Source organism: Mesocricetus auratus, unplaced genomic scaffold, assembly GCF_017639785.1.
Source record: "Mesocricetus auratus isolate SY011 unplaced genomic scaffold, BCM_Maur_2.0 Super-Scaffold_100015, whole genome shotgun sequence".
Taxonomy (NCBI): Eukaryota; Metazoa; Chordata; class Mammalia; order Rodentia; family Cricetidae; genus Mesocricetus; species Mesocricetus auratus.
In genome coordinates, this window is record NW_024429198.1 from 1,723,051 (window position 1) to 1,750,029 (window position 26,979).

Below are 26,979 nucleotides of genomic sequence, written 5' to 3' on the forward strand. Positions count from 1 at the left end.
GGTTGGGCCCTCCCACATCAGTCATTACTCAAGACAATACCCCATAGATTTATCTAGAGGGCAATCTTATGGAGGCATTTTCTCAAGAAAGAGTCCCTCTTTTAGCCATGTTTAGGTTTGTGTCAAGTTGACAAAAATAAGCCGGGCGTTGGTGGCGCACGCCTTTAATCCCAGCATTCGGGAGGCAGATCTTGAGTTCGAAACCATCCTGGTCTACAAGAGCGAGTTCCAGGACAGCTTCCAAAGCCACAGAGAAACCCTGCCTCGAAAAGCAAATACAAAAACAAATAAACAAAAAAAGTTGACAAAAATAAACCTGCACAGGTCCCCTTGAACTTATTTTCAGCTCTGATTTTTCCTCTTTTTTTTTTTTCCTCTGCATCTTACTTGGCCTCAACGGGTTAGGCTTGGCTAGCTAGGCTGTAATCCCTTTACCTGATGACTGTTCTATGGCAAAGCACAGCTGCCTGGATTTGAGCCTCCTATCCCGAGTCCGCCACTCCGGGCTGCTGCTAGAGGGCGTTGTTTCGGTCCTATGGCCTACTACAAATCCCATAGTCCCTTGGGCGCCGCAGTGACTTCTGGGACCTGTGGCCTCGTAGAAGGGTCTGGAGGATAAGAAAGCCCTCTCTTTTTCTCTCTCCACTTTTCTGGACTGTTGGAACGTCCCCGGACGACTTCATGCGTTTTTAAATAGAGAATTAAGGAGCGCAGACAGGCAAGGCCGGGTAGAAGCCCGACGGGATCATTTCCGCTTCCGGTGCCAAAGGGCAAGTGGAATGTAAACACCGGACCACGGAGTGGCTTTCAGGTAGCTGGCTGCGGGTGGGCGGTGGGAGGCGGAGGGGACGGAAGCAGGGCCAGAGGGCTCTGCGTGCGGGACTGGGGGGCGAGGGCGGCCCGGGGAGGTCCACGCAGCCCGCGGGTTCGCCGCTGCCCCGGGCGCGAGGCGCGGTGGCGGGGCTCGGTGTGCGGGCCCGGCGGCCGGAGGAGCTGTGGCCGTCCGCTCGTTTTTACTGTCGGCCCAGGAAGGGGAGACGGAGCCCCCTTTGGTGGCGTTTCGAGGTCAGTCGTGTCTCTTAATCCTCCACCCCCGAGTACGCCTCTCCTGCTCGGAGGGATGCCGTCGTGATTGCTGACGTCCAGCCGGTGTTTTTCCAAGCCGGGCGCTGCATGCTCTCACGCAGTCAGTACCAGAAGACGTTTGCTCCGTCGCAAGCACCTACCGGCTTGTGGCTGGCCGGGTCAAGTGTCGAGCCCGGCGATTGCTGTGGGGACCTGTGTACGTCAGCGTAGAATACAGGTGTCATTGTTCAGAATTTTCATCCCTCTCAGCCGTTCTGTAGAATGTGCTGACGTTCAACACCAGGCACGAGTCAACCCGAAACCTGTACAGTTGTGATTTTCCTCGATGGGTTTCTTATCCTGGCGAAAACTGTTTAAGATCTAAGGCGCCTTATCCGTCCAAGTCCAGATCTACCCAAACCCCTTCTGGTAAGGGGTTTTAGTGATGCATTAATTAAAAACACAACCGTAGAGGTACAACAAGTTCATAGTTTGAGATGAAAATAGTTTAGTTGAGATAGATGTAACCTGCGTGTTATACAATTCGCTCATATAGATTGCCCAGTAGCCCTTATTGAGATACACACACACAAACACACACTGACGATCTCATTCTGTTCACCTTCATTCCATCCCTAATTTCTGCTAACACATTTGACCAGTGATTAAAGTGAAGTTGTCTTCAGTAAACACAACCTGTTAATATCAATACATGCATTACACTGCCTGGTGCCCCACACTGGTAATGTAGAAATTTGGGAACCTGAGACCAGAAAACGTGATCATCATTTTCATCACCTTTAGGGACAGTCATAAATACAAGAGCATCACCACCGCCACCTCCTCCTCCTCTATCTCAGTATCCTTTGAAGACACTCCAAGCATCCATTCTCCCAGGCTGTATTCACTCTGCCCCTCTGGATTTGTGATCCGTAGTAACCATACTTTCATTTTTTAAAACCGTTTCCTGGTCTTCCCCTGGGCTATATCAAGTGATTTTTCAGACAGAGGAAGTACATTTCCCCATGTTATAATGAGGCCTAGGAGGAAGCTTCCATTGTCCTAATTCCCTAGTGCATTTTATACTCCCCAATATGCCCAGGATTTCCCACAATTCACTGCTTTGTGGAAAGCATGTGGTTCACCTGCATCAGCCTGCGAGCTTGGTGATGGCAGTTTCTCTTGTTCAGTAACAGGCCTGTGACCCGAAATTTTCTCAGTTCTGATTGGAACTTAGCCACCCTCAGTTTTTTTCTCTTCCTGTTGTTACTTACATTTCACTTCAATCATGTGTATCAGTGATGAATCTCTTGGTATTGCTAAAAACTTACTGTTGCCTTCCTCCCACCCTCCCTCTCATTCTTAATGCCTATTGCTTGATAATTTCAAAAAGACCTAAGTTCATTGTTTTTTTTTTTTCTTGTCTCCTTAGGCTTACAATTCCTCTAAGAATAGATACAATCTTATATATGCCTGAATATACACAGCATATAAGATAGTTATATACAATCAGACGTTATGATTTATTTATTTATTTATTTGAGACAGGGTTTTTCTGTTTAACAGCTGTGGCTGTCCTGGAACTAGCCTCAAACTCAGAGATTTGCCTGCTTCTGCCTCCCAAGTGCTGGGATTAAAGGCATGGTCCACCATGCCTCCTTGGATTCCCCTGTATCTTAAAGCCCATCCATGTAGCTAGTGATTACTGATTTATTAATTAATCTTATCACTACTGTTGAAGACATCCATTATTCACCTTTATTCAGTCAGCTAACCTTTCTTTTCCTTAGCATTCGAATGTCATGGTAGGTTTACAAAGTTGTTTAATAATGGTTGTTTTTTTGTTGTTGTTGAGTCAATACGTGTCTAAATCTTTAGAAACTATTTTATAGCCAAGTGTAGTGGCACACATTTGTACTTTTAGCACATAGAAGGCTGAGCTACGAGGATCATGAGTTTGAGTCCAGTCTGAATTCTAGAACAGCTGTATTCTAGTGGTTCCTGTATCAAAAGCAAAACAAAAAGTGCTCAAAGCCTAAAAGAAATTAAGGAAAATTTCCATATCTATGAGGGGAGGAGGAGCAATGAATCTTCTATGCTGATCTTTCAACTTCACCAGTTACCAATTCAGAGTGATCTTATTTTACCCACCCCATGGCATTTCTCACCATTGAGGACCTTGGACTAATTCCTAGGTGTCATAATTTCATAAGAAATACTTTGCTCATAGTTTTCCCCAAGACCCTTCGTGTAGACCTGGCATTAGCTTTGTCATGTGGGTGTTGGGAATTTTGAACCTGGGTTCCCTTTCCCATTATTCATTTCTTGAAGAAACAGCTTTGTTTTTCTTCAGTTTCTGCTTCCCGCTACTACATATGATGCATTACTGAACATGCTTCACTCTATCATGTGTTTTGTATAAACTGGCAGAGGCCTGTTGGAATGCAGGGTTAGTCTGCAAGAGCACACTCTTCCATTAGGAGATGAGGTTAACAGTAGTGTCCAGGTCTCATCTTAGACATTTTTTGGTTCTAGATGATTCTTTCTTCATCCATAAATGGGTGCTAACATGGCTGTAATCTCTGTCCATCTGTACTCAGCTATTGATTAGAATACTTCTGTGACATTTTAAAGCAGTTCCTGAAATTTTCCAGAATGGCTTCCTTTGGGTGGAAGAGGAAGATTGGTGAGAAGGTATCGAAGGCCACGTCACAGCAGTTTGAAGCTGAAGCTGCTGATGAGAAGGATGCAGCTGAGAATGAGGATGGGAGCTGGGTTCACGCCAGCAAACGGAGGAAGGAAAGCCTCCAGGAAGGCTGCAAACAGAAGAGTAAACAGCTGAAGGATGAAGGCGCTAGTCTTGCTGAAAAGAAAAGGTATGGTTTTTGATTTCTGTTATACGGTGGAGGACAGTTTGCTTTTTCTGGTTCATAGTCTCTAACGGAACAAAGAACTTATTGTCTTAGATAAGTTTCTGTTGCTGTGATGAAACACCATGGTCAAGAACAACTTGGGAAGAAAAGGGTTTATTTTTTCTTACTCTTATAGTTAACACCCCATCATTGAGGGAAGTAAGGGCAGGAACTCCAGGCAGGGACTCCAGGCAGGGACTCCAGGCAGGACCCTGGAGGCAGGAGCTGAAGCCGACTCCATGGAGGACCGCTTCTTACTGTCTTGCTGCTCATGGCTTGCCCAGTCTTCTTTCTTATACCATCCAGGACCACCAGTCTAGGGGTGGTACCACTCATAGGGATCTGGGCCCTCCCACATCAAACATCAATCAAGAAAATGTACCACAGGCTTATCCACAGGCCAATCTGGTGGGGGCATTTTCTCAATTGAGGTTCCCTTTTGTAAAATGATTCTTGATTGTGTCAAGTTGACATGAAACTAGTCAGCACATCTGTCTAATAGATGCGTGTTTTAAATATCTGACTTCATTTTTAAAAAGAGATGGGTTAAGCCGGGCATTGGTGTCTTACGCCTTTAATCCCAGCACTCGGGAAGCAGAGGCAGGCAGATCTCTGTGAGTTCGGGACCAGCCTGGTCTACAGAGTGAGTTCTAGGACAGGTTCCAAAACAACACAGAGAAAACCTGTCTCGACAAGCCAAAGAGAGAGAGAGACAGAGACAGAGACAGAGACAGAGACAGAGACAGAGACAGAGACAGACAGACAGAGAGAGAGACAGAGAGACAGAGAGAAAGATAGATATGGTTTAGAGACACCTGCAAAATTCTAATTTTCATGGAAAACGAGTTTGTAATAGTCACATTAAGGTATAGATGCTGCTTTTCCCCCTTTGTTCTGTCTAGGGGAGTGTTGGTGAAGTATAATACAGTGTGTGGCTCAGTAGGAAAAAAATTATCCTTTTACCTTTTCTTTGCGAGACAGAATCTGTGGTAGAATTTTATTTTAAGGTGTGTGACTTTTGTTTATGCTGCAATTTTTTTTCTTTTTTTTTTACGAGACAGGGTTTCTCTGTATTATTTTGGAGGCTGTCGGTCCAGCCTAGCCTCGAACTCACAGAGATCCGCCTGCCTCTGCCTCCCGAGTGCTGGGATTAAAGGCGTGCACCACCACCGCCCGGCTTTATGCTGCATTTGTTTAACTCTGTGAAGCTGTGATTTCTTGCCTGTCTAAAACTCCTCATCATCTAATTAAGAGCTGAATGACCAATAGCGAGGCAGGAGCAAGGATAGGCAGGGCTGGCAGGCAGAGAGGATAAATAGGAGGAGAAACAAGGAAGAGAGAGAACAGGAGCAAGAGAAGAAGGAGAGAAGGATGTCAGGGCCAGCCACCCAGAAACCTAGACAGTCACAGAGTAAAAAAGTTACAGTCACAGTTACAGGAGTAAAAAAGTAAAAGCCCAGAGGGAAAAGATAGACAGATTAAATTAAGGTAAAAAAAGCTGTCTGGAAACAAGCCAAGCTAAGGCTGGGTGCTCATAACTAAGAATAAGCCCTGTGTGTGATTTACTTGGGAACTGGGTGGTAGATCCCTCAAAAAGCCAAGAGAGTAAAGCATTGCACAAGAATCTTGCTATTGTAGCCTAGGTTGGGTACCCTCCCTCCCCCAACCCTCATCTTCATATTGCTAGGATTACAGAGATATTCGACCATACTGCTGGCCATTGACTTCTTGTGTACTCTTGTAAATGTGGTGGACTTTCAGGAACTTGATAATAACATTTTTTTATTCATAGGTATTCCATAGCTAAACTACATATTTCCCATTTATACCTGTCCCCCCCCACATTGATTTCTTACTTTTTTTCTCTTTCTGTTGCTTAGATAATTCAATGGGAATGAAAATTCCTTCACAAGTCAATGGAGAAAAGACAAATTGTTTCATAGAATATGTTGGAAAACAAGATTAGAAGAAAATAGCCGGGCGTTGGTGGCGCACGCCTTTAATCCCAGCACTCGGGAGGCAGAGGCAGGCGGATCTCTGTGAGTTTGAGGCCAGCTTAGTCTACAAAGTGAGTTCCAGGACAGCCTCCAAAGCTACAGAGAAACCCTGTCTTGGAAAAGATTAGAAGAAAATAAAAGTGGACCTTTACTAATAATGCCATATAAAAGACAGGCCTTGAAAAACTTAAATCTAATCAAAAGGAAGATTATCTTTATTTTTGCAACAAGGCACCTATAACCCAGGTTGGCTTTGAATTTCTTACCATCCTCCTGTCTCTGCCTCCCAAGTACTGTGATTACAGGTGTGTGCCATTACATCTAGTTTTATCTGGCGCTAGCAATGCTAGTCAAGCACTTTACAAACTGAGCTACATCCCCAGCCCAGTAAAGTCTACATATAAAATATACAGTTAATAGAAGATACCTAGAGTAGGAAGACTTTTCTTCTTTCAGTGTTTGAGACAGGATGACAAGGTCTTACTTATAGCCCAGGCTGGTTGGGGCTTGTGATCTCCTTGTTTCTCCCTCTTGAGAGCTGGGGTCAGAGGCAGGTGCCACCATTCACCATGCCATTACACGTTTTGTTTTGTTTTGGTTTTTTTGTTGTTGTTGTTGTTTTTTTTTTTTTTTTTTTTTTTTTTGGTTTTTCCGAGGCAGGGTTTCTCTGTATTGTTTTGGAGGCTGTCCTGGAACTCACTCTGTAGACCAGGCTGGCCTCGAACTCACAGAGATCCGCCTGCCTCTGCCTGCCATTACAAGTTTTTACTGTGAAAAATATTTTATCTGTATTAAAGTTGAAAGGATATTGCAGCCCTATATTCTCTACACCCAGACTAAACTTTTTATTATCACATATTAACTATACATAATAATGGGTTCATTATGACCTTGCCTTACATGTATATAATGTGTTGTGGTCATACTCACTTTCTGCTAGCCTCTCCTATCTGCCCTGCACCCCCACTCCTCATGGTCCTCTTCCTTTTCCCAGGTAATCTTTGTTTGTTTGACCTGGTGAATTTCACTAGGGTTGCCTATAGGTGCATGTGGTAAGTGATTACTTATAGTCATATGTTACCTTAGCAGCTACACTCCTGAAGAAAATGGATTTCCCTCCTCTAGCAACCATTAATGACTTATAGATAGATCCTCAAGGAAGTGGGGCCTCATGAGCTCCCCTACTCAGATATGTTTGATATTTGCTTTAACACACACACACACACACACACACACACACACACACACACACACACACACACGATTCATGTGCAAATACATGTACTTAGTATTCAGTTTTTTAAAATCATCTTTAGAGTAAGTTTTAGACACCTTTAATTCAGCACATTTCTCCAAAGAATAAAAATATTTCCTTCCTGACATACCATTATCAAATATGTGAAGTGACAATTCCATAATCTTAGTTCACACTTAAGAGTTTTCCAACTTTAGAAATTTTTTTTAGTATATATACATTTAAAACCAGGACCTAAATAGAGTTCACACATTGTATTTGGTTATTGTGTTTCTTTATTGGTATCTTTAATCTGTTTGGATCCCTTTCTCCTTTTTAAAGATTTACTTTTATTTATGTGTATGAGTTTTGCCCAGATATGTATTTGAATACCACATATATGTCCTGTGCTCATGGAAGCAAGAAGAGAGCAGTGGTTCTCCTGGAACTGGAGTGACAGGCAATTGTGAGCTGTAGTGTGGACCTGGGCATTGAGCCTGCTCTTTCTCAAGAGCATCAAGTGCTCTTAACCACTGAGCTCTCTCTCTAGCTCCTCATTTTTTAAAAATTCTTTATATGTCTTTACTTTTATGTGTATGAGTGTTTGTTTTGCCTGCTTGTTTGTATGTGTGCCACATTTGTGCCAACTGCCCTTATAGGTTAGAAGAGCCTGTTGGATCTCTTGTTTGTATGTGTGCCACATTTGTGCCAACTGCCCTTATAGGTTAGAAGAGCCTGTTGGATCTCTTGGAACTGGAGTTATGGATGTTTGTGGGCTACCATGTGGATCCTGGGAACATCTAAGATTTTTAGAGAGACATAACACGTTTTCTATTTGATTCCTTGTGCCTGTATTTAATTTCTCTGTGTCACATATTTTTGTAAATTGTGGATGTAAAGATTTGATGGAGAGGCTAGTCATTTTCAGTGAAGTGCTGGACACATCATGTAGGGACATAAGTAGCATTAGATGGCTTTCTGTTAGGGCAACTGTCACAGTGACATAGTGCCATATCTGTTTGCTCTGAGAACTGTTTAGGGCTACATTTTAATAAAAATCCTTTAATTTTGAAGCTCAGGAGATATCTCAGTTGGTAAAATGTTCTCCATACAAACTTAAGACCTGGGTTTGATTCTCCAGCACCTACATAAGCAGCTATAGTTATGTGACAAAAATTTTCCTGGGGAGATGAAACGAGCGTGTGTGCGCACACACACTTGCCTGCTCACTTCACCCCAGCTAGGAAACCCAAGACAAACCAAAGAATAGATACCACTAGAGAGAGTCCATCTTGGTGAACCATGAGTTGTAATTAGGGTTACTTAGGGGAAGATGGGTGAGGGGTTACTTACAGGAGCAAAGACAGCTGATTACCAAAACCTGCCCCCACATGGGTGACAGCTCACAAAGCTGGGAACCTGGAGCCCACTGCAGAGCCCACAAGCAGCTCATTAGTTTGGAGAATGTTTTTTCTAGGTGCCTAAGGTGGTTTAGGCAGCTTAGCTGGTTTCTGCTTCCAGGCTGCTCATCTGGTCTCAGTTGTCTTTACAGTTTGTCTTGTTTGGACAAGACTGGCTTGTCTTGAGAGTGACTCTTACCTTTTGTTGCTTACTCTGGCTGGAAGGGGCCCAGTAGATGTGGTCAGTTTCAGGGACTTCCTGAAGCTATTTCGAGTGCTTTACCTTCCTGCTTACGTATTTCCCTACAGGATGGAATGTTTGAATATTGGAGGAAATTGTTACTCAACAGTCATGGGTCCTGGCTTGTTCTTTTAATCCTAGTATCTAGCAGGTAAAGATAGATAGGAAGATCCTTGGAGCTTGCTAGCCAGCTGGCCAAATCAGTGAAATCCTAGTGTGATACCCTGTCCCAGAAGGGGCATGGACTGGCGATGGAGGAACAATATCCATGTATGAACCTGTGGTCTCCATATACATGTGCACATATGAGTATACCCCCATGAATGCACACATGTGAACACCCTACTGCCTACACGTAAATTTAAGGATTTTTTCCCCTATAGATCAAATCTTAGTCATTTGTCCTTGGTGAAGAAAATACTTTAGAAAACTTGGTGTTATTATTCTGACAACTTTTGATATATTTTCACCTACTATGATTTTTATAAGACGCATATGTGACCAAAAGGAGTAATACCTAGTTTTTACTTTACTTTTTTTTTCTGGGGCCTTTTGCATGCCAAGCTTGTGCAGTACCCCTGAACTATACCACTACTCCAGGAGTGGTATCAGTGAGACAGAATGCTGTTCATATCATGTAAAGATGTGATAAAGTTAGGCCTGTGTGCTGCTGACTGTATCATCCATGTGGTGTGAAAACTGCTCAGTCCTAGTTTCCAGTAGCGCCTCAGCTAGGATGTAGAGATAGGTGACGAGAGGCCATGGAGACAGCTCAGTCAGTGAACGCTTAATTCAGTCAGGTTCCACGCTCAAACAGATAAACATGCCTGCACAGCCACACACATGCATGTACATGCAAACACACATGTGTCCACCTCTCCTCCATCTCTGGCTTGAGCCAGTACAGGTCCTAAGCGTGTTGTCATAACTGCTGTGATATATTTATAAGCTACTGTGGTGTGTCCAGAAGCTACTGTTTCCTGTTGTGTTCAGAAGATACTATTTCTTGTAGTCATCTATGTATCTTAGATACTTCCAAGTCTGCTTTCTGAAGTGATCTTTGTCGGGAGGAGGTATGGTGAAGGAATGCTTTGATTCTCTTCCTTCTTTTTTTTTAAATGTCTTTTTTTATTATTATTTTAATTTTAAATAGCTTGTTTTACATGTCAATCCCAGTTCCCTCTCCCTCCCCTCCTCCCGCACCCCCCCACCATCCCCCCAGCCTCCCACCCTATCACCATTTCCTTCCACATACTCTTCCTTCTTTTCTTTGGGCTAGTAAAAAAAATTATTATAAGGTATTTTTTTGTTGGTTGTTTTTATAATAAATGAATCAGTCGAGGAAATAATATACTAGTTTCTAGGTCTGCTTTTGATTCTTGGGGAATTTTTCCCCAAGAAAATAAAAATTGTGCATAAACTACATTAGCATTTCAAATCACTAGGAACAAAGAGGTAGAAATAAATAGCAATAAACATCAAATAACTTAATTAATTAATTTTTTTGAGATAGGGCCTCACTACATACATACATACATATGTTTAACAAGCCTATAACATGTAGACAGACCTAGCCTCAAACTCATATAGATCCACCTGCCGCTGCATCTCAAGTGCTGGATTAAAAGGGTTGAGATAGGGTTGCACACTAGCCAGAATGATCTTAAACTCCAGTCAGTTTCCCTGTTTCAGTTTACTGAGTGCTGGAAATATAGGCATGAGCCATTGTGGCTGACTAACACCTGTCAAGATCTTAACAGCATAATACTAGGTTGCTTTTCTTGATGCTACACTGGTGTGCAGAGGGCAAAGCCATTGATTACTGTCAGGACTTCTGGTAGGATTTTCTGAGGTACTAATGTTAAAGATAAACAAAATAGTTCATGTTTTCTGTCTACATTTCAGAGCATTGAGTCACATCACTAAAATCAGCTATGCTGGATACTTAGTTTTGTATGGAGAACGCTTTAGGATCATGAAGGTTTTATCTTTTGTTTCTTTTTTGTTTGTTTAGTATTTGTTTCAGAATAATCTATATACAGGTTTGGAAAATAAACAGAATTAAGGGAAGTCTAGTGGAATTATGTAATTTGCCTATTCAAAGCCAAACAAAAGTTTAAAAATGCCTAAAACACAATGAAGTTGTTTAAGAGTAATGTAAGGAGTCGCAGTGAAATTTAAATTAAAAGCAACCACACTACCCAGCATCTCCCTATCAAATCAACTTTGCTGTTTTCACTGCCTTTAGTTACACTGACTTGCATTTTTTTATAGACATAATTCCGTGTGTGTATGCATATATGCGCATGCGTGCATGAGTGCGTTGTGTGTATGCGTGGCTGCGAATGCATGTTTGTGAGTATAGAGCCAGACTGAATTACCAAAGCATTTATGACTGAGCCGTCTCCCCAGCCTCTTGTCGCCATAGTTCTTCTGGAATTGTGTGAGGAGCTCTTTTCTCCCCTTTCTGGTGTGTTTTTCTGCCTTTCATGTTTCTGCCCATGTGTTGTTCACAGCTCCTGACTGGTAGGCAGTCTGTTGTGTGGTAACATCCTGAGCGCCTTCTTCCTCACCTCCACAGCCTTTTGTTTGCCCCTTTTGTATTTCTGCTGTCTTGAAGTTACTTTACATACTAAGTTACGTGTTTATACGTCCTTGTGATTTTTCTCTTGTTTTTTAAATTCTTCATATTTTCTCACTGAGTTTTGTTGAGTATGTAGAGTTATCTGAATATATTAATATGATCTTATCCAAATAGGTTACTGTCATCTCTCCTGGAGATGTTATGTTGCCCCTAAATAAATGTGTGGTAGATATTCTGTATTAGAATATTATGTTACTGGTTTATATCATATAATGCTAAACTTTTTAGAAGTTAGTTTCTCCAAATACTTATTTGTAGACTTATTTCTAACTAGGATTTGCTGTTCTAAGGTAAAAGGTATAACTCCCAACATTTTAAAATTAGTTTATCGTTTCAACCACTAGATGGTGATACTTGCATAGCTAAGTGGCTAATTTTTCTTTGTTATTGTGGCATGGGTGTGTATATTTGTGTGAAGGCCAAGTGTAATCACAATTTACATTGAATATTATTTAGGAAAGAATAATGACTAGAGTGGGTCTGCGTACGTTTTCACCCTGGGATGCGAAGCCTCTGATCCCAAGCATCAGTGTATTTAAAGTCAGTGACTGAGCTTCACATCTGTAGACAACAGTGGATGCAGTCAGTGCAGTGTGCTTATTTCCTCACTCTCATGGTTTCCGTGTATTGGATCTGTAGACTATTTCCTTACTCTGTTGTAACGAATACCAAGTTCTCATGAAAGATCCACTCTTCCGTTTATGCACTGGGATTCATCCCTTCTCGCCTTCACAGGAACATTTCCCTAAATATCTCTCAGTGTCTTTGTGTCAGCTGTTCCTCTTACCAGTTCTCTAATTTACTGGCATGCTTTAGAATGAGGCATATTTGACTCCATATGTTCTACTTGGCTCACTTCTGCTACAAACTCATTTTCCTGATGTATTATCCTTTTGATCATTCAGATTCTGTTCCCATTAATTTACCAAAACAGTCATACAACTGTCATACAGACTGAGCAGGTTATATTTAGAAATATATATGTGTATGCATGTGCATGTATGCGTGTAACAAAAATTAATGAAAAAAGAGACCATGTACTTGAAAGAGAGCAAGGAGGGGCATATGGGAGGGTTTTGGAGGCTGAAAAGGGGTGTAATTATAATCTCAAGAATAAAAGAACAAAAGGTTATCAGTGTTCCTAAGCTCATGATGGCCTCAGATTTTCTACGTATTGAGACTGGCCTTGAACTCTTGATTCTTTTGCTGTCACATCTTGAGTCCTGGTATTATAGGCATGTGTCATGATGCCTGATTATTGCTCTCTCCTTGTGTAGTTTCCTTCATTTAGTTTCTGAATGCTGCCAGTTATTAAATATATGTGTTAGTGTTGTCCTCCCATTGAACCCCAGCTGCTTAAGTCTCTGTGTATCTACTTGGATGAGTAAAATGTACCAAACTTAACAAAGCATAGCATCTGAGTTTTTACCCACATATCTGCTGCTTTCCCATATAGGTGAAAGGCACTGCCATTTTCCCGAGTGACTTAAGCCCCTACTATGAGTCATCTCTACTGGCTTACTCACCCTTGCAAGGCTGTTCTGCCTCACTTGCCTGTAAGTTACTACTTGCCTGATAGCTCACTCTGTTCCTGTAGCCATGCATTTCTGGCTGCTACTATGCAGACCAGTGAGCCCCCATTTGTAATGTTGTTAGGCCATCACCCCTTGACCGTGACCAGATGAGACTGACTTGGTGAAGTTCTGGAGAGAGTGGTAGGGATTAAGACTGTGTGGAACAGGCTTTGATATGAGAAAGAGCCTGTAGATTAACCCCTAGCCCCACTACATGAACTGTTTCCAAAGCACAGTGATTTCATAGGTATCTTTAAGAAGTTTCTCAAGATAATGGTCATCTAAGTTTATTTGTAGAGCAGTTAGCAGCTTCCCATAGGCCTTGTATTTATTCTACTTCTATCCTTTTGGCCCCTGCTCCATCTTGCTTATGTGAGATAGCAGTTAACTTAGCCAGCAAGCTTTGACCTTAGGCACCAGAGGGACGTCATTCCAGATTCCTTCCTTGCCTTCACTCCTAATGCCCATCCCTAGTGAGTTTCCTTTATCATATATGCTCTTTTATCCACTTTCCGTTTTCATTTCAGTTATCCTGAGCTATTTGATAGTTATCTTGTTCTTGAATTTCTTAATAAACTTGTATTTGTCTCCTTGTGCACAGTTTTTTAACCTGACAGTTTGTTCCTCTCCCTTGATTTTGACATTTTTTAAAAGTGTAAACTGTCAGTGTTGATAAGGCCAATGGATTCTCCATCACACCTACATTAAGTCAACACTTCTAACCATAGGGGTTTTCTGTGACCATGACTAAAGCCTATGCATTCTTCACAAGTACATTAAATCACCAACCACTTCTAGCCATAGATTGTTAGGTTTTTCTGTGACTGTGGCTTGGCCTACTTCTCTAATATCACATTTCTTTGCCTTATACTATAACCATTCTGGTTTGACTTTCTGTCCTCTGAGCATGGAATGCTTATTCCTGCTGTGAACTCGTCTTTGTTTGGAAAGGAGTTGCTCCAAATTTTCAAATGGTTGTCCTCTCTTGTCATTTCAGGTCTCAGCTCATATGCATTCCTAAGAAGAATCTCTTGCTCATTCATTGTCCCATTGTGAGAAGACACTTGATTATTTCCTGTTACATCCTTCTTCTTTAAATCATTTTAAAATCAAATTTACATTTGAACCTTGTCTTTCTCTCCATGTCTCCTACCCATATAGTACTTTAAAAAGTTCTAGAATAGTAGAAACTTGTTGAATGCAGCATTCTTAGTTTCTAGATTGCTACCTCACCCAAAGAAAGTGACCTATAAACATTTATCAAATATTCCATTAACTAAATCGCTCATTAGATTTGAGCAGTAGTGAATTAGAAATGTCATTGAGAGCAAAGTAACTAAGCACTGAGACATTTCCATCTGGTGAGTGTGCATGCTATCTAACTTACTTGGCTTGCTCACCAGCTGTTCTTTGCTTCATTGTAGGGCATTATCTCACCCTGCCCTGTGTAATCCCTGAGCTATTCACTTTGCTTCCTTCCTTGTGCTAGTTTAGTTCCATGCTGTTAAGGCTGCCTTTAAACTGGCTGAATCAGAATTTGGTCATTTATTAACCACAGTGGCTTTAAACCAAGTTTTTATCTTTTAGTATTTCCTCTCCAACAGCTGCAACAGGGCTGTCTTTTCAGTTTGTTCCAGACTGAAGTTGAATTAGGAGATAGGCCACAGGAGTTGGGAGAGACCATTGATTGACTTATTAAGTGCCAAGTTTCCTATGATTCCCAAATGGAGGAACTAAGTGGTACCACCGTTTACCTGTAGGGCAAGGAAATGAAGCAGAGTGGGAGAGGAGAGGGAGAGGGAGCCCAGAGATGTGTCTGGGTGAATTGCTCTCCATTGTTTGCTTCACCATAGCCACTGGGAGCTAGCTCATTTGCTCTTTAAATGTTTGTGTATTTAGGCAAGAAAGACCTCAGCTGGAAGGATTGATTGTATTTCAAAACAAAAGTTCTGGGTGAGAAGACATGCTTTTCTTTTTGCCTTTTATATTCCAAACAAATCTGTGGGAGGTGTGTTTGCACATGTGCATGTCTCTGTGTTCATACCTGCATGCATATCTTCGTAGTGCAGAGAGTAAGTAGGAGCTGTGGCTAGTATTCTCTTGAATTTCTTTTTTTTTCTTTTCCTTTTTTAAATTTAGAAACAAGTTTGCTTCACATGTCAATCCCAGCTCCCTCACCCTCCCCTCCTCCCACACCCCCCCATCAACCTCCCATCCTATGTCCCCCCCTCCCCTCCCCATGGGGAATCTCCAGAGTATGTCATATCATCTGGGGCAAGGTCTAGGCCCCCTCCCTCATGTGTCCAGGATGAGAGAGCACTACTCCATGTGGAGTGGGCTCCCCAAGTCCATTTGTATGCCAGGGATAAATACTGATCGACTACCTGAGGCCCCATAGAGTGCTGCGGTCGCATCATGACACCCACATTCATGGGTCTGGATCAATCCCATGCTGATCTCTAAGCCATCAGTCTGGGGTCCATGAGCTCTCACTTGTTCAGGTTGGCTGTTTCTGTGGGTGTCACCAGCCTGGTCTTGACCCCTTTGCTCATCACTCCTCCCTCTCTGCAACTGGATTCCAGAGTTCTGTTCAGTGTTTAGCTGTGGGTGTCTGCCTCTGCTCCCTTCACCCACTAGATGAAGGATCTAGGATGGCATGTAAGGTAATCATCAATCTCATTATCGGGGAAGGGCATTTAAGGTAGTCTCTCCACTATTGTTTAGATTGCCAGTTGGTGTCATCCTGTAGATCTCTGGAAATCTCACTAGTTCCAGATGTCTCCTCAAACCTATAATGGCTCTCTCTATTATGGTATTTCTCATCCTGCTTTCCTCTATTCTTCCCCTGATTCAACCGTCCTGTTCCCCCATGTCCTCCGCTCCCCTCCTCTTCTCCCCCTCTCTTTCTCCTAGCTCCATCTCCCCTCTCCCCATGCTCCCAATCTGCTCAGGAGATCCTATCCCATTCCCTTTCTCCGGGGTACCATGCATATCTCTCTTAGGTTCCTCCCTGTTTCCCAGACTCTCTGGCGGTGGGATTATAGGCTGGCAATCTCATGCTCCATGTCTAAAATCCATATATGAGTGAGTACATACCATGTTTATCTTCTTGTGACTGGGTTACCTCACTCAGGATGGTTTCTTCTAGTGTCATCCATTTGCCTGCAAATTTCAAGATTCCATTGCTTTTTTTTTCCTCTGAGTAGTACTCCATTGTGTAAAGGTACCACATTTTCTCTATCCACTCTTCAGTTGAGGGACATCTAGGTTGCTTCCAGGTTTTGGCTATTACAAATAATGCTGCTATGAACACAGTTGAACAGATCTTTTGGGTATATGCTTAAGAGTGGAATTGTTGGATCTTGTGGTAGACTGATTCCCATTTTCCTGAGGAATTTCCATACTGATTTCCAAAATGACTGTACAAGTTGGCACTCCCACCAACAGTGAAGGAGTGTTACCCTTTCTCCACATCCTCTCCAGCATAAACTGTCATTGGTGTTTTTTATTTTAGCCATTCTGACAGGAGTAAGATGGTATCTCAGAGTTGTTTTGATTTGTGTTTCCCTGATGACTAAGGATGTTGAGCACTTTCTTAAGTGTCTCTCAGCCATTTTAGATTCCTCTATTGAGAATTCTCTCTATTTAGTTCTGTACCCCCTTTTTTTTCTTTCTTTTCTTTTTCTTTTTTCTTTTTTTTTTCTTTTTTTTGAGACAGGGTTTTCTCTGTGGCTTTGGAGGCTGTCCTGGAACTAGCTCTTGTAGATCAGGCTGGTCTCTTCACAGAGATCTGCCTTCCTGTGCCCCCCAAGTGCTGGGATTAAAGGCGTGGACCACCACTGCCCAACTTTTTATCCCATTTTTTAATTGGGTTATTTGGTGTTTTGGAGACTTGCTGAAACTGAGAAGCTTCTGTAAGGCAAAGGACACAGTCAACAAGACAAAACAGTAGTCCACAGATTGGGAAAAGATTCACCAATTCCACATCTGACAGAGGGTTGATCTCCAGACTTATTCTTTGTAGAAGAATTGAAGAAGCTAGTCTCCAAAACACCAAATACTCTCTTGAACTTCTTAATTAACCTTGCTCTTTGTTTATGGACAGCTTTCTTAGATGGTAAGCTATCTTCCTTCTCTGCAGTAGGGTCAGTGACACTTTGGGCAGGACAACCCTTTGTAGTTCAGGGTTGATGTTTTCCTTACAGGCTCTTAACATCCTTGACTGTGTAGCCCATGCCACTAATTCCTTAAACTCATAGTGACTGTTGAAAATGCCTCCAAGAAATGCTGAGAGACCAGAGGAAAGAAGGTGCAAGGCACTACCACACCTTACTTCATTAGTGTCTCAGCAGACAAGTGAGCCAGTTCCTGTTTCTCCCTGCTTATATCCTGTTTCCCCAGCTACCACACTTCCTGTCTGTTTGTACAGATGCCCCATCCCCCAGATCGCTATGGTTGGATAGTGGCAAGCTCCATTCTCTGACTTTCAGACAGACATTATTTGTATAAGCAAGATATCGCCACAAGAGGAAGAGAAGGAGAGAAAAAGGGGGTGGGGTGGGAGGTTGGCAGGGCCCTTTTAAAAGGGAACATAGTGAATGTGCACAGGTGGTGCTCTTAGTGGCTGCAACGGAGGGCATATCCTGTCAGAACCCAAGGACAGGCCAGTAAAGATGCCTGGATACTACCAAGTGTGACCAGTTCATCTGAAATCTTGAAATCAATAAAATCTTAAGTGGAGAAAAAAAAAAAAAGAAAAGAAAATACCTCCATGAATTCCCATAAATGACATCTGCTATGTTGTAAGAACTGCCTGTTGTTTATTCAGCCAGAATGTAGAATGGGAAGTAAAAGAGACATTGGCTTTGGAAAATGACCTTCATACAGTGTTGTGTAGGTCAGAGGACAAGCTTATAGAGTTAGTTTTCTTCTTTTATCATTATGTAGGATACAGGGATTGGACTCCGGGCTTAGGTTTTACCCCCTGAGCCATCTTGCTAGCCTGGGCTCCAAAGTCTTAGAAAGAGATTTGTAAGATCATATTTATATTTTGTCCTTTTCTCTGTTGTTGTTTTTCCTTTCATTTCTTTAATTTGCCTAGGCTTTTATAATAGTATTATCAATTTCTAAATAGGAAATTTTCTTAGTAACTATTTTCAAGTTTCCAATTTCCAAGTTTAACTCTCAAAGGTTTGGCAAAGTCTGATAATAATATGTAACTTTACAATTACAGTTACAGATACCAGGAGGCAATTCAGAAGTGGGATATTAATGTAAAGTCTGATATTAATGTAACTTTGCAATTGCAGATACCAGGAGGCAATTGAGAAGTGGGATATTAATGTAAAGTCTGATATTAATGTAACTTTGCAATTGCAGATACCAGGAGGCAATTCAGAAGTGGGATGAAGCATTGCAGCTCACCCCAGATGATGCCACCCTTTATGAGATGAAATCACAGGTACAGTTATAAGGAATTTGATTTTCACTATGAATATGCCGTGTTTACTCAGTGAGCTGTGATGAACGAATATGACCGCTCTCATTTCATTTTATGTATAAAATTAGAAATGCATTTGCTTTTGCAATGAAGTCAAGTGTTACTTGAACCTAGCTTTGAGAAGATATAACATATGGATAAAATTGGTAGTACATTTTTTAAGTAGATGAAAAGTTTCCACTTTGCTTATAAGTTGTTTACCAGTAGCTCATTTTTCTTCAAAATGAGGATGCATTGGTTCTTGGAATATGTGTGTGTGTGTGTGTGAGTGTATTCCATATATATGTGTGTGTGTGTGTGTGTGTATATATATATATATATATATATATATATATATATATATATATATATGTAATGGGTCCATTTCTCCAGCAAACCCAGAGCTGCTCCTAGTGGAGCGTGTTCTAATCACTCAGTGAAGATGCTTGAGGAAACCCAGACCTAAGCCTGACCAATTGAAGAGGAAGAGGTTGAAACTGCCTTTCATGTACAAATTGCCCAGTTAATGTCACTTGATTAATAAGAGATCGTTTTTGAGGTTTCATTCCAAATTTATCAGAAGTTTGTGAGCATAACAGATCCCAGTAAGCAAGACTGTGGGAAGGAGTTGCTTATTAATTCTTATTCCTAGCAAATAGGATCAAACTCTCACCAGGGTTAACAGCTTTGGTACTGTTGCCACGTTTGGCACTGAAACCTTTGTGGGGGCTTTGTAGGCTTGTGCAGATACTTTTGTGATTGGCCGGTTTGGTGTTGGGTTTTACTGTATGTTTCATTGCTGAGAAAGTGACCTGATCACCAAGCATAAGAATGGTGAGCAGCATGCCTGGGAATCTTTTTTTTTTTTTTTTGCATTCCAATCCCATTTCCAATCTCTCCCTCCACTCCCTCTTTTCTCCCATCTGCTCCACAGAAAGGATAAGGCCTTCCCTAGGAAGTCTACTAAGTCTATCCAAATGCCTGGGAATCTTTAGCAGAGTGATCAGTCACAGTGAAGACTGCCTGCTGCAGGGGACCTATAAGCCATGCAGCAAAGGCTAACCTATCTGTGAAAGACCAAATTGAGTACTCAGAGGACAGGATAATAAAGAGACTATGAAGAAGCATTCTCAGTTGTGGCTAACCCATTGGGGGAGGGTGATAAAGAAGTCAGTGATCATGAGACGGAAGACAAGGAAGAGAAGAAGCCTGGTGACAAATCTTAAATAGAAGTTGTTCATTCATTCATTCAGAAGGGGCGGGGATGGAGAAGCCAGAGGGAGTGAGGAGCAGGGAGGTGTAGGAGGATAGTGACAAGAAAAAGATGATTAAGGAAAGACACATGGATTAAGAAGCAGTCGACCAAGTAAATCCCACTTGTACCAGAAACCTTGATGACACTGTTCGTGAAGGACGAGGAAAGGTCTGTAAGAGCTTGAGCAGTGGCAGGGAAGCACATTGGGCAGTGAAGCTCTTTTCTGTTGAAGCACATTGTGGAATTCTAAGTACTTATTGTTGTACGAAGACATGTTCCTTTTCATCTATTTGAAAACAGGGAAGACAAAAGAATCACATTAAATTGTATGCATGCTATTTCTGTCATGTCTACCTACAAGGAATTAATAATCCCAGAGTGTCTGATTGTCTTTACAGGACTGGCAGACTCTAAATAGGGAGATAGTACACAACTGTGGTAAGTTGTAACAAAGCAAAACTTAAATGTTATCAGAAAGAATTTGGTCAAAGATTGCTAAGAACTGTTCAGTGAACTGGCATAAGAGTCAGAAAAGTTTTATGAACAGTTCTTGAAAAGTATGAGTTGGAAATCATTGAAGACTCAAAGTTGCAAGAACCTTTCAGAGCTGCTATAATACACATGTTCTCTGGGGATGAGATGATTTCTCCAGCACTGCTGTACCACAATAAAGGAAAACCAGAAATACACCTGTTTTGTCACAGGTGAGACCAAGTACTTTGTAGTTAACTTGGCCTTCATGAACACCTCCAAAAGCATGGTTTAGAAGTGATACAAACAATAAAGCCCATTGATAAATGCTGTGTCTAACAGCTAGAGGAATTTCAGCAAAGGAGTTTAGTGTCAGTTATTCAAGAGGAAGGGAGTAGAACTTCCAAAATATGAAGAAGAAAGAAAAAAAAACTAGAGAAAAAGACAAAATTTCTACAAAACTATGGAAAAACATTTTGGAAATAAAGACGGAATATGTAGTCATATCACACTTACTGGTAACTTCCCCAGGCTGTATGTCACAGGCTCATATGAATGGACAGCAAGCATGGAAAGAGTCAAGCCTTAAGAGACAATTCAACAGTGAGTTACATGGCAGCAAAAGATACCTGTGGGTACACCCTGAGCACTCCATTTCTGAGGCCTTCAAGCAGAAAAGGTGGAAGCTGACGAGACTGTCACATCTGTTAAGAGTCTGGTCATCTTGCTGCACGACCGGTACTTCTGGCTTCTGCTTTAGTGGAAGATCTCCAGACATGCTAACAGGATTCAGAGGATGACAAACTTGGTCTAAGATGATTCCTGTTGCTGTAACTACAGAGACGCTGCTCCTGGAAGGAGACCAGCGTTGTCTAAAGGACTGTGTGGCTACATCTTCAATACTTACTTTCTTCCATTTTATAGGATTTTTGTTAACATTTAAAATAATGTTTGTGACATGATAACTAGGGAAGATAAAGGATGTTTCTTAGGTATTAAAGAAAAGCTAGAAATGCCTTTTCTGGTTTCCCCTTGGCTTATTTGAACAGGTTAGTAGAACATTTGTTGTAGGAAATAGTATAACTTGTTATTTTGTGGTTGATAGCAAGCTGGACTCTTTAGTGAACCTAATCTCACCACTGAAGTATTCTTACATCTTGATGTTTAAAGGGTAAAACTGTTAAAATGCCTTCAATTCATCTTCTGGGATCCCCTTTCAGAGTCTCCATGCCGTCTAGTTTTTTCTACACTCACCAGTCTTAGAAATAAGTATGTAAGCTGAATCAGCTGGATAGAAAGAATTCCCCACGGGGCTTGTTGTCCAAACTGAGGAGCAAAGCCTTAAACTTCCCTAGGTCTCTCTCGTGAAGCCAACCCAACAGTAAGTAGGTGAGGCTTATGGATGGAAATAGAGTTCCCAAGTCACATCTGCCTAAGAGACAAACAGACCAGACGAAAAGAAATGGCAGAGATCTGAGCAAAAGGTTGGGGAGAAGTGACTTATTACCACTTAAGAAACTAGCATTTGTATTAAATATGCATTTCTAATACTTAGTGTCGACACTGTGTACAGTGTCTGCCCATCTGAACCAGTTATCTAGGGAATACTAAATGTCTCAGACAGCAGGGTGTGGTGGAGCATGCTGTAATCCCAGCATTTAGGGAGACTAAGGCAAGGAGAGTCGGGAGTTCAGGACAGCTTGAGCTTCATAGGGCAAGTCTAAAAATTGAAATACCAAAGCAGCCTCTAAAACAACACTAAGTACAGGTTTTGACAAATAATAAATTATTGCTGGATATTAACAAGTGTTTTTCACATAGTACTCTGAAATGAAAGGCACATGCTTTAATGACTTTGATTTTTTTTATCGAGGAAGGACCCAAGTAAATTAGGTGCACTGAAATGGTTCTGTATGACCTTTTAGCTGAATCCTTCACATTCAGGCTTAGAATGTGTGTAGAGTAAGGGGAAATCCATGGCAACTATAGGAAGAGTTTAAGCTAGAACCTAGGAATGGTGTTTGTGTCAAGAATGCTCCAAAGTGTTCAAAGGTTAGAAATGAACTCCAGCTGTTTCCCATGGACATTCAGTTCTCCAGTTTTGTGAACTTTCTGGTTTGTGGCTTAAAAAGCTCAGTTGTGAGGACTCCAGGGTGTTTAGTTTTCATAACAGGTAAATGTGCACTTGGGACTGGATGACTGGTTGAACAAGCTTATCTATCTGGTTTTAACAGCAAGACTTGAGTGTTTCCTAAAAACATTGTAAATAGAGTAACTGTCAGTGAAAGCTGGACTCCAGATAGCATTGAGCTGCTGTGGCTGGAACACAATCATTTGGTTTTGATCAGATTGATATTAAGATACTTTATATTTTCATTTATTTGGGGAGTGAAAAAAGGTCTGGAATTTCTGATGCTGAATGTAAAGTAGGGGTAAAATCCACAAAAATGCTGTGTGCCAGATTAAAATATATTTTGTAAAGGAAAATCATTGTTTGTATATGATCATCTACCAGTAGTTTGCTAGTTTATATTACATATGTTCATGGCAGGTTTTGTTTCTTCTTCTTTTTGGCACATAGGTCCTGATGTCTCTTCATGAAATGTTTCCAGCAGTACATGCAGCAGAAATGGCTGTTAAGCGTAACCCACACTCATGGGAGTCTTGGCAAACTTTAGGTCGTGCTCAGCTTGGATTAGGAGAGATAGTTCTGGTAAAGGAATTTGATTATTATAATGCTCATATTTAATTATATTTTGATTTTAAAATAAGTTTCTCCCGGGTGCATGTTGTATATTGAGCATGCGCCTTACTGCCTCATCTTGTTTTCCTGTATTCTCTCCACCCTCTTTTTTCTCGTTACCCCACCCTGTTAGTCTACATTCATCCCCTAGGCAAACTTACTTTTATTTTCATTTAATTTATACATAGATGACTTTATGTGACTGTATAAAACCTACTAACAGTGGGTGAGAGAAAATATATGATGTTTGTCTTTCTGAGACTGACTTAATGCCCTTAATATGACTATCTCCAGTCATATTATTTTTCCTATAGCAATATAACTTCATTCTGTATAGCTTAAAAAATGCATTGTATATGTATACACACCACATTTTCCTTGCTATATTGTTGGACATCTGGGTTTTTTCCTACTTAGCTATTGTGAATAGTACTGTATAAATATCAATGTGCAAGTATCTCTGTGATGTGTCTACTTGGTGTCCTTTGAGTAAATACCCAGGAGTGCTGTAGCTGGGTCAAATAATAGATCAATTTCTAGTTTGTTTTTTCCACTTAAAAACCAATATGGTTTTCATGAAAGAATCTCACTGGGTTTTGACTTGTATTCTCTGACAGCTAATGAGACTGAACATTTTTTCATGTTTAATGGCAATTTGTATTTCATCTTTTTCTATTTTGACATTTTTTTTTTCAGACAGGGTTTCTCTGTGGCTTTGGAACCTGTCCTGGAACTCTCTTTGTCGACCAGGCTGGTCTCAAACTCTATTTTGACATTTTAAAAATTAAAATGTGAATACATCATTTTCTTTTTCTTTTTTTATTTCTTTCATTTTTTTTTTTGTTGTTGTTTTTGTTTTTCGAGACAGGGTTTCTCTGTATTGTTTTGGAAGCTGTCTTGGAACTTGCTCTGTAGACCAGGCTGGCCTCAAACTCACAGAGATCCACCTGCCTCTGCCTCTCAAATGCTGTATTAAAGGTGTGTGCCACCAACACCTGGCCATTTTCTTTTTCTTTCTCCAACCCCTCTTATATCCCTCTACTTGCTCCTTCTCAAAGTCATTACCTCTTCATCTTTGTTACTGTATCTGTGCATGCGTGCATGCGTGCGTGTGTGCATGTGTGTGTGTGTGTGTGTGTGTGTGTGTGTGTGTTATATGCAAATTTACAAGTATATGACTGTAACCTGCTCAGGTCATTTAGTGTTAATTCCATGATGTGATTTCAGGGCTGACCAATTGGTATGCAGTAGTCAGTTAGGGTGTTGTTCATCCTGGGATGAATATTTCTCTCACTTTTTTTTTTTTTTTTTTTTTTTTTTTTTTTGGTTTTACAAGACAGGGTTTCTCTGTATTGTTTTGGAGGCTGTCGGTCCAGCCCAGCTTCGAACTCACAGAGATCTGCCTACCTCTGCCTCCCGAGTGCTGGGATTAAAGGTGTGCGCCATCACCGCCTGACCACTTTCAGGATTTCTTATTTGCCTGTAGTTCTTTTTCTAGTGGTGAGCCCCTGTGAGATTGAACCCTTCCATTGTTACCATGTCTATTGGTGGTGTATTTGCTCTTGCTTAGGTATCCATATTGTTGAGGTATAATGGGTGAAGCTTTTCTAGAAAATACAGTCTCACAGAAGATTTCTTAGTCCTGTGGCCCTTAGTCTTTTGCCCCTCTCTTCCTTGATGACCCTGGATCTTAGTTTCAGAAGTTGTGTTGTGACTATAGGGGCTAGGAACCTCATGATCAGTTATTCCATGCATTTTGACCAATTGTAGTTTTCTGTAATGGTCTCCATCTCTTGCAAAGTTTCTTTGAGGAATGGTAGGAACTATGCTTATCTGTGGATATAAGAGTATTTAAAGTGCAGTTATAAATTGTGTTGATTTATTAAAGTAGTAGTAGAAGGCTCTCCTCTAAGAGCTATGACCTCATTAGCTCCAGGAAGTTGACTAGGTTTCCAGTACATCATTTCCTTCCCATTGAGCTGGCTTTAAATCCTATTAGATAGCTATTGGTTACTTCCAAGATCTGAGTACCACTATTGTGCCCTTAGGGATATTTTGATATGCTAGTGCTTGTTGTGTTTCAGAGGCATTGCAGCTAGATAGGACTTTTGGTTGCTTCCCCTCTTTGACAAGTTACTTAATATCTTGCAGTGCTACGAAAACTTATTCTCAGGAAGGAGACTTTTTTCTGATGTTTTTAGTTTAAATTAGAAACAAGCTTGATTTACATGTCAATCCTAGTTCTCTCTCCCTCCCCTCATCCCCTGTCCCCCACTGACCCCCATCTCATCCCCTTTCTGCTTCCTAGGAAGGATGAGGCCTTCTATGAGGAATCATCAAAGTTTGTCATATCACTTGGAGCAGGGCCTAGGCCCTCCCCCATGTGTTTAGGCTCAGAGAGTATCCCTCTGTGTAGAGTAGGCTCCCAGAGTCCATTCATGTACTAGGGATAAATACTGATCCACTGCCAGAGGCCCCATAGATCAACCAGATCTCCTAACTGACACCCACAATCAGGGATTCTGGGTCGGTCCTATGCTTGTTTTCCAGCTGTCAGTCTGGGCTCCACGAGCTTCTCTTTGTTCAGGTCAGCTGTTTCTGTGGGTTTCTCCAGCCTGGTCTTGACCCCTTTGCTCATCACTCCTCCCTCTCTACAAGTGGATTCCAGGAGTTCAGCTCAGTGTTTAGCTGTGGGTGTCTGCTTCTGCTTCCATCAGCTACTGGATGAAGGCTGTAGGATGGCATATAAGGTAGTCATCAATCTCATTATTGGTGAAGGGCATTTAAGGTAGCCTCTCCACTTTTTTTTTAGATTCTTAGTTGGGATCATCCTTGTAGATCTCTAGACATTTCCCTAGTACCAGATTTCTCTTTATGACTCCCTCTATTATGGTATCTCTTTTCTTGTTCTCCTCTATTCTTCCCCTGACTCAATCTTCCTGCTCCCTCATGTCTTCTTCTTCCCTCCTCTTCTCCCCTCCTCTTTCTCTTAACTCCTTCTCCCCTCCCCCCATGCTCCCAATTAGCTCAGGAGATCTTGTCCTTCTCCGAGGGACCATGTATGTTTCTCTTGGGGTCCTCCTGTTTCCTAGCTTCTCTGAAGGTGTGGACTGTAGGCTGCTACTCCTTTGCTCTAGGTCTAAAATCCATATATGAGTGAGTACATACCATGTTGGTCTTTTTGTGACTGGGTTACCTTACTCAGGATGGTTTCTTCTAGTGCCATCCATTTGCCTGTGAATTTCAAAATTCCATTTTTTTTTTCCTCTGAGTAGTACTCCATTGTGTGAATGTACCACATTTTCTCTATTCACTCTTCAGTTGAGGGGCATCTAGGTTACTTCTAGGTTCTGGCTATTACAAATAATGCTGCTATGAATACAGTGGAATAGACATACTTGTTGCATGAATATGCATCTTTTGGGTGTATGCTTAAGAGTGGAATTGCTGGTTCTTGAGGTAGACTGATTCTTATTTTCCTGAGGAACTGCCATACTGATTTCCAAAGTGGCTGTTGAGTTTGCACTCCCACCAGTAGTGGAGGAGTGTTAGAGGAGACTTTTGAGTCAGATCTAACTCAGATCTTCTGAGTCCTGTATCTGAAGTGCATGATTTCTTTAGCAATAGGGACTTAACCTTCCACCTCTTCAAGGCAACCAAAGGCAACATCAATAACCTATGACGTTTTGGGAGTGTTTTGGACTACCCTGACCAACACCTTGAAATGTGGTTTCTTGTGCCTCCAACTGGAGTTTTTCTTACAGTTTATGACCTATGCAGGGAGCATTATTAGCCTGAGTGGTGTAACATTGTTTATAGCATATATGTATATGTATATGTATACAAATACACTAATATGCCTTGTCTATAACTTTAGGTACATAATAATTCCTCAAAGGCATTCTTCCAAATATCCTTAGTGCTTTTCTCCCTTCTTCCTCTTCTCTCCCCCCTTTACCTTATT

The 26,979-nt window shown here is 41.4% G+C and overlaps 1 protein-coding gene across 5 annotated transcripts in view; it reads left to right on the forward strand.

Moving 5' to 3' along the window:
• Positions 1–663: 663 nt before the first annotated feature.
• Ttc33 (tetratricopeptide repeat domain 33) overlaps positions 664–26,979 on the forward strand; it is a 33,942-nt gene continuing 7,626 nt past the window's right edge. Inside the window, exons 1-4 of one of the 5 annotated variants that reach the window (XM_040757570.1) lie at positions 664–811; positions 3,720–3,941; positions 18,447–18,528; positions 22,854–22,985. In XM_040757570.1, the coding sequence (XP_040613504.1) occupies positions 3,721–3,941; positions 18,447–18,528; positions 22,854–22,985 (435 nt within the window). In that variant the 5' untranslated portion in view covers positions 664–811; position 3,720. Of the gene's footprint in view, positions 812–955; positions 1,066–1,344; positions 1,495–3,699; positions 3,942–18,446; positions 18,529–22,853; positions 22,986–26,979 lie in introns of those variants that run through there. The other 4 variants (XM_040757572.1, XM_040757571.1, XM_040757574.1 and 1 more) reach the window with 4 other exon arrangements.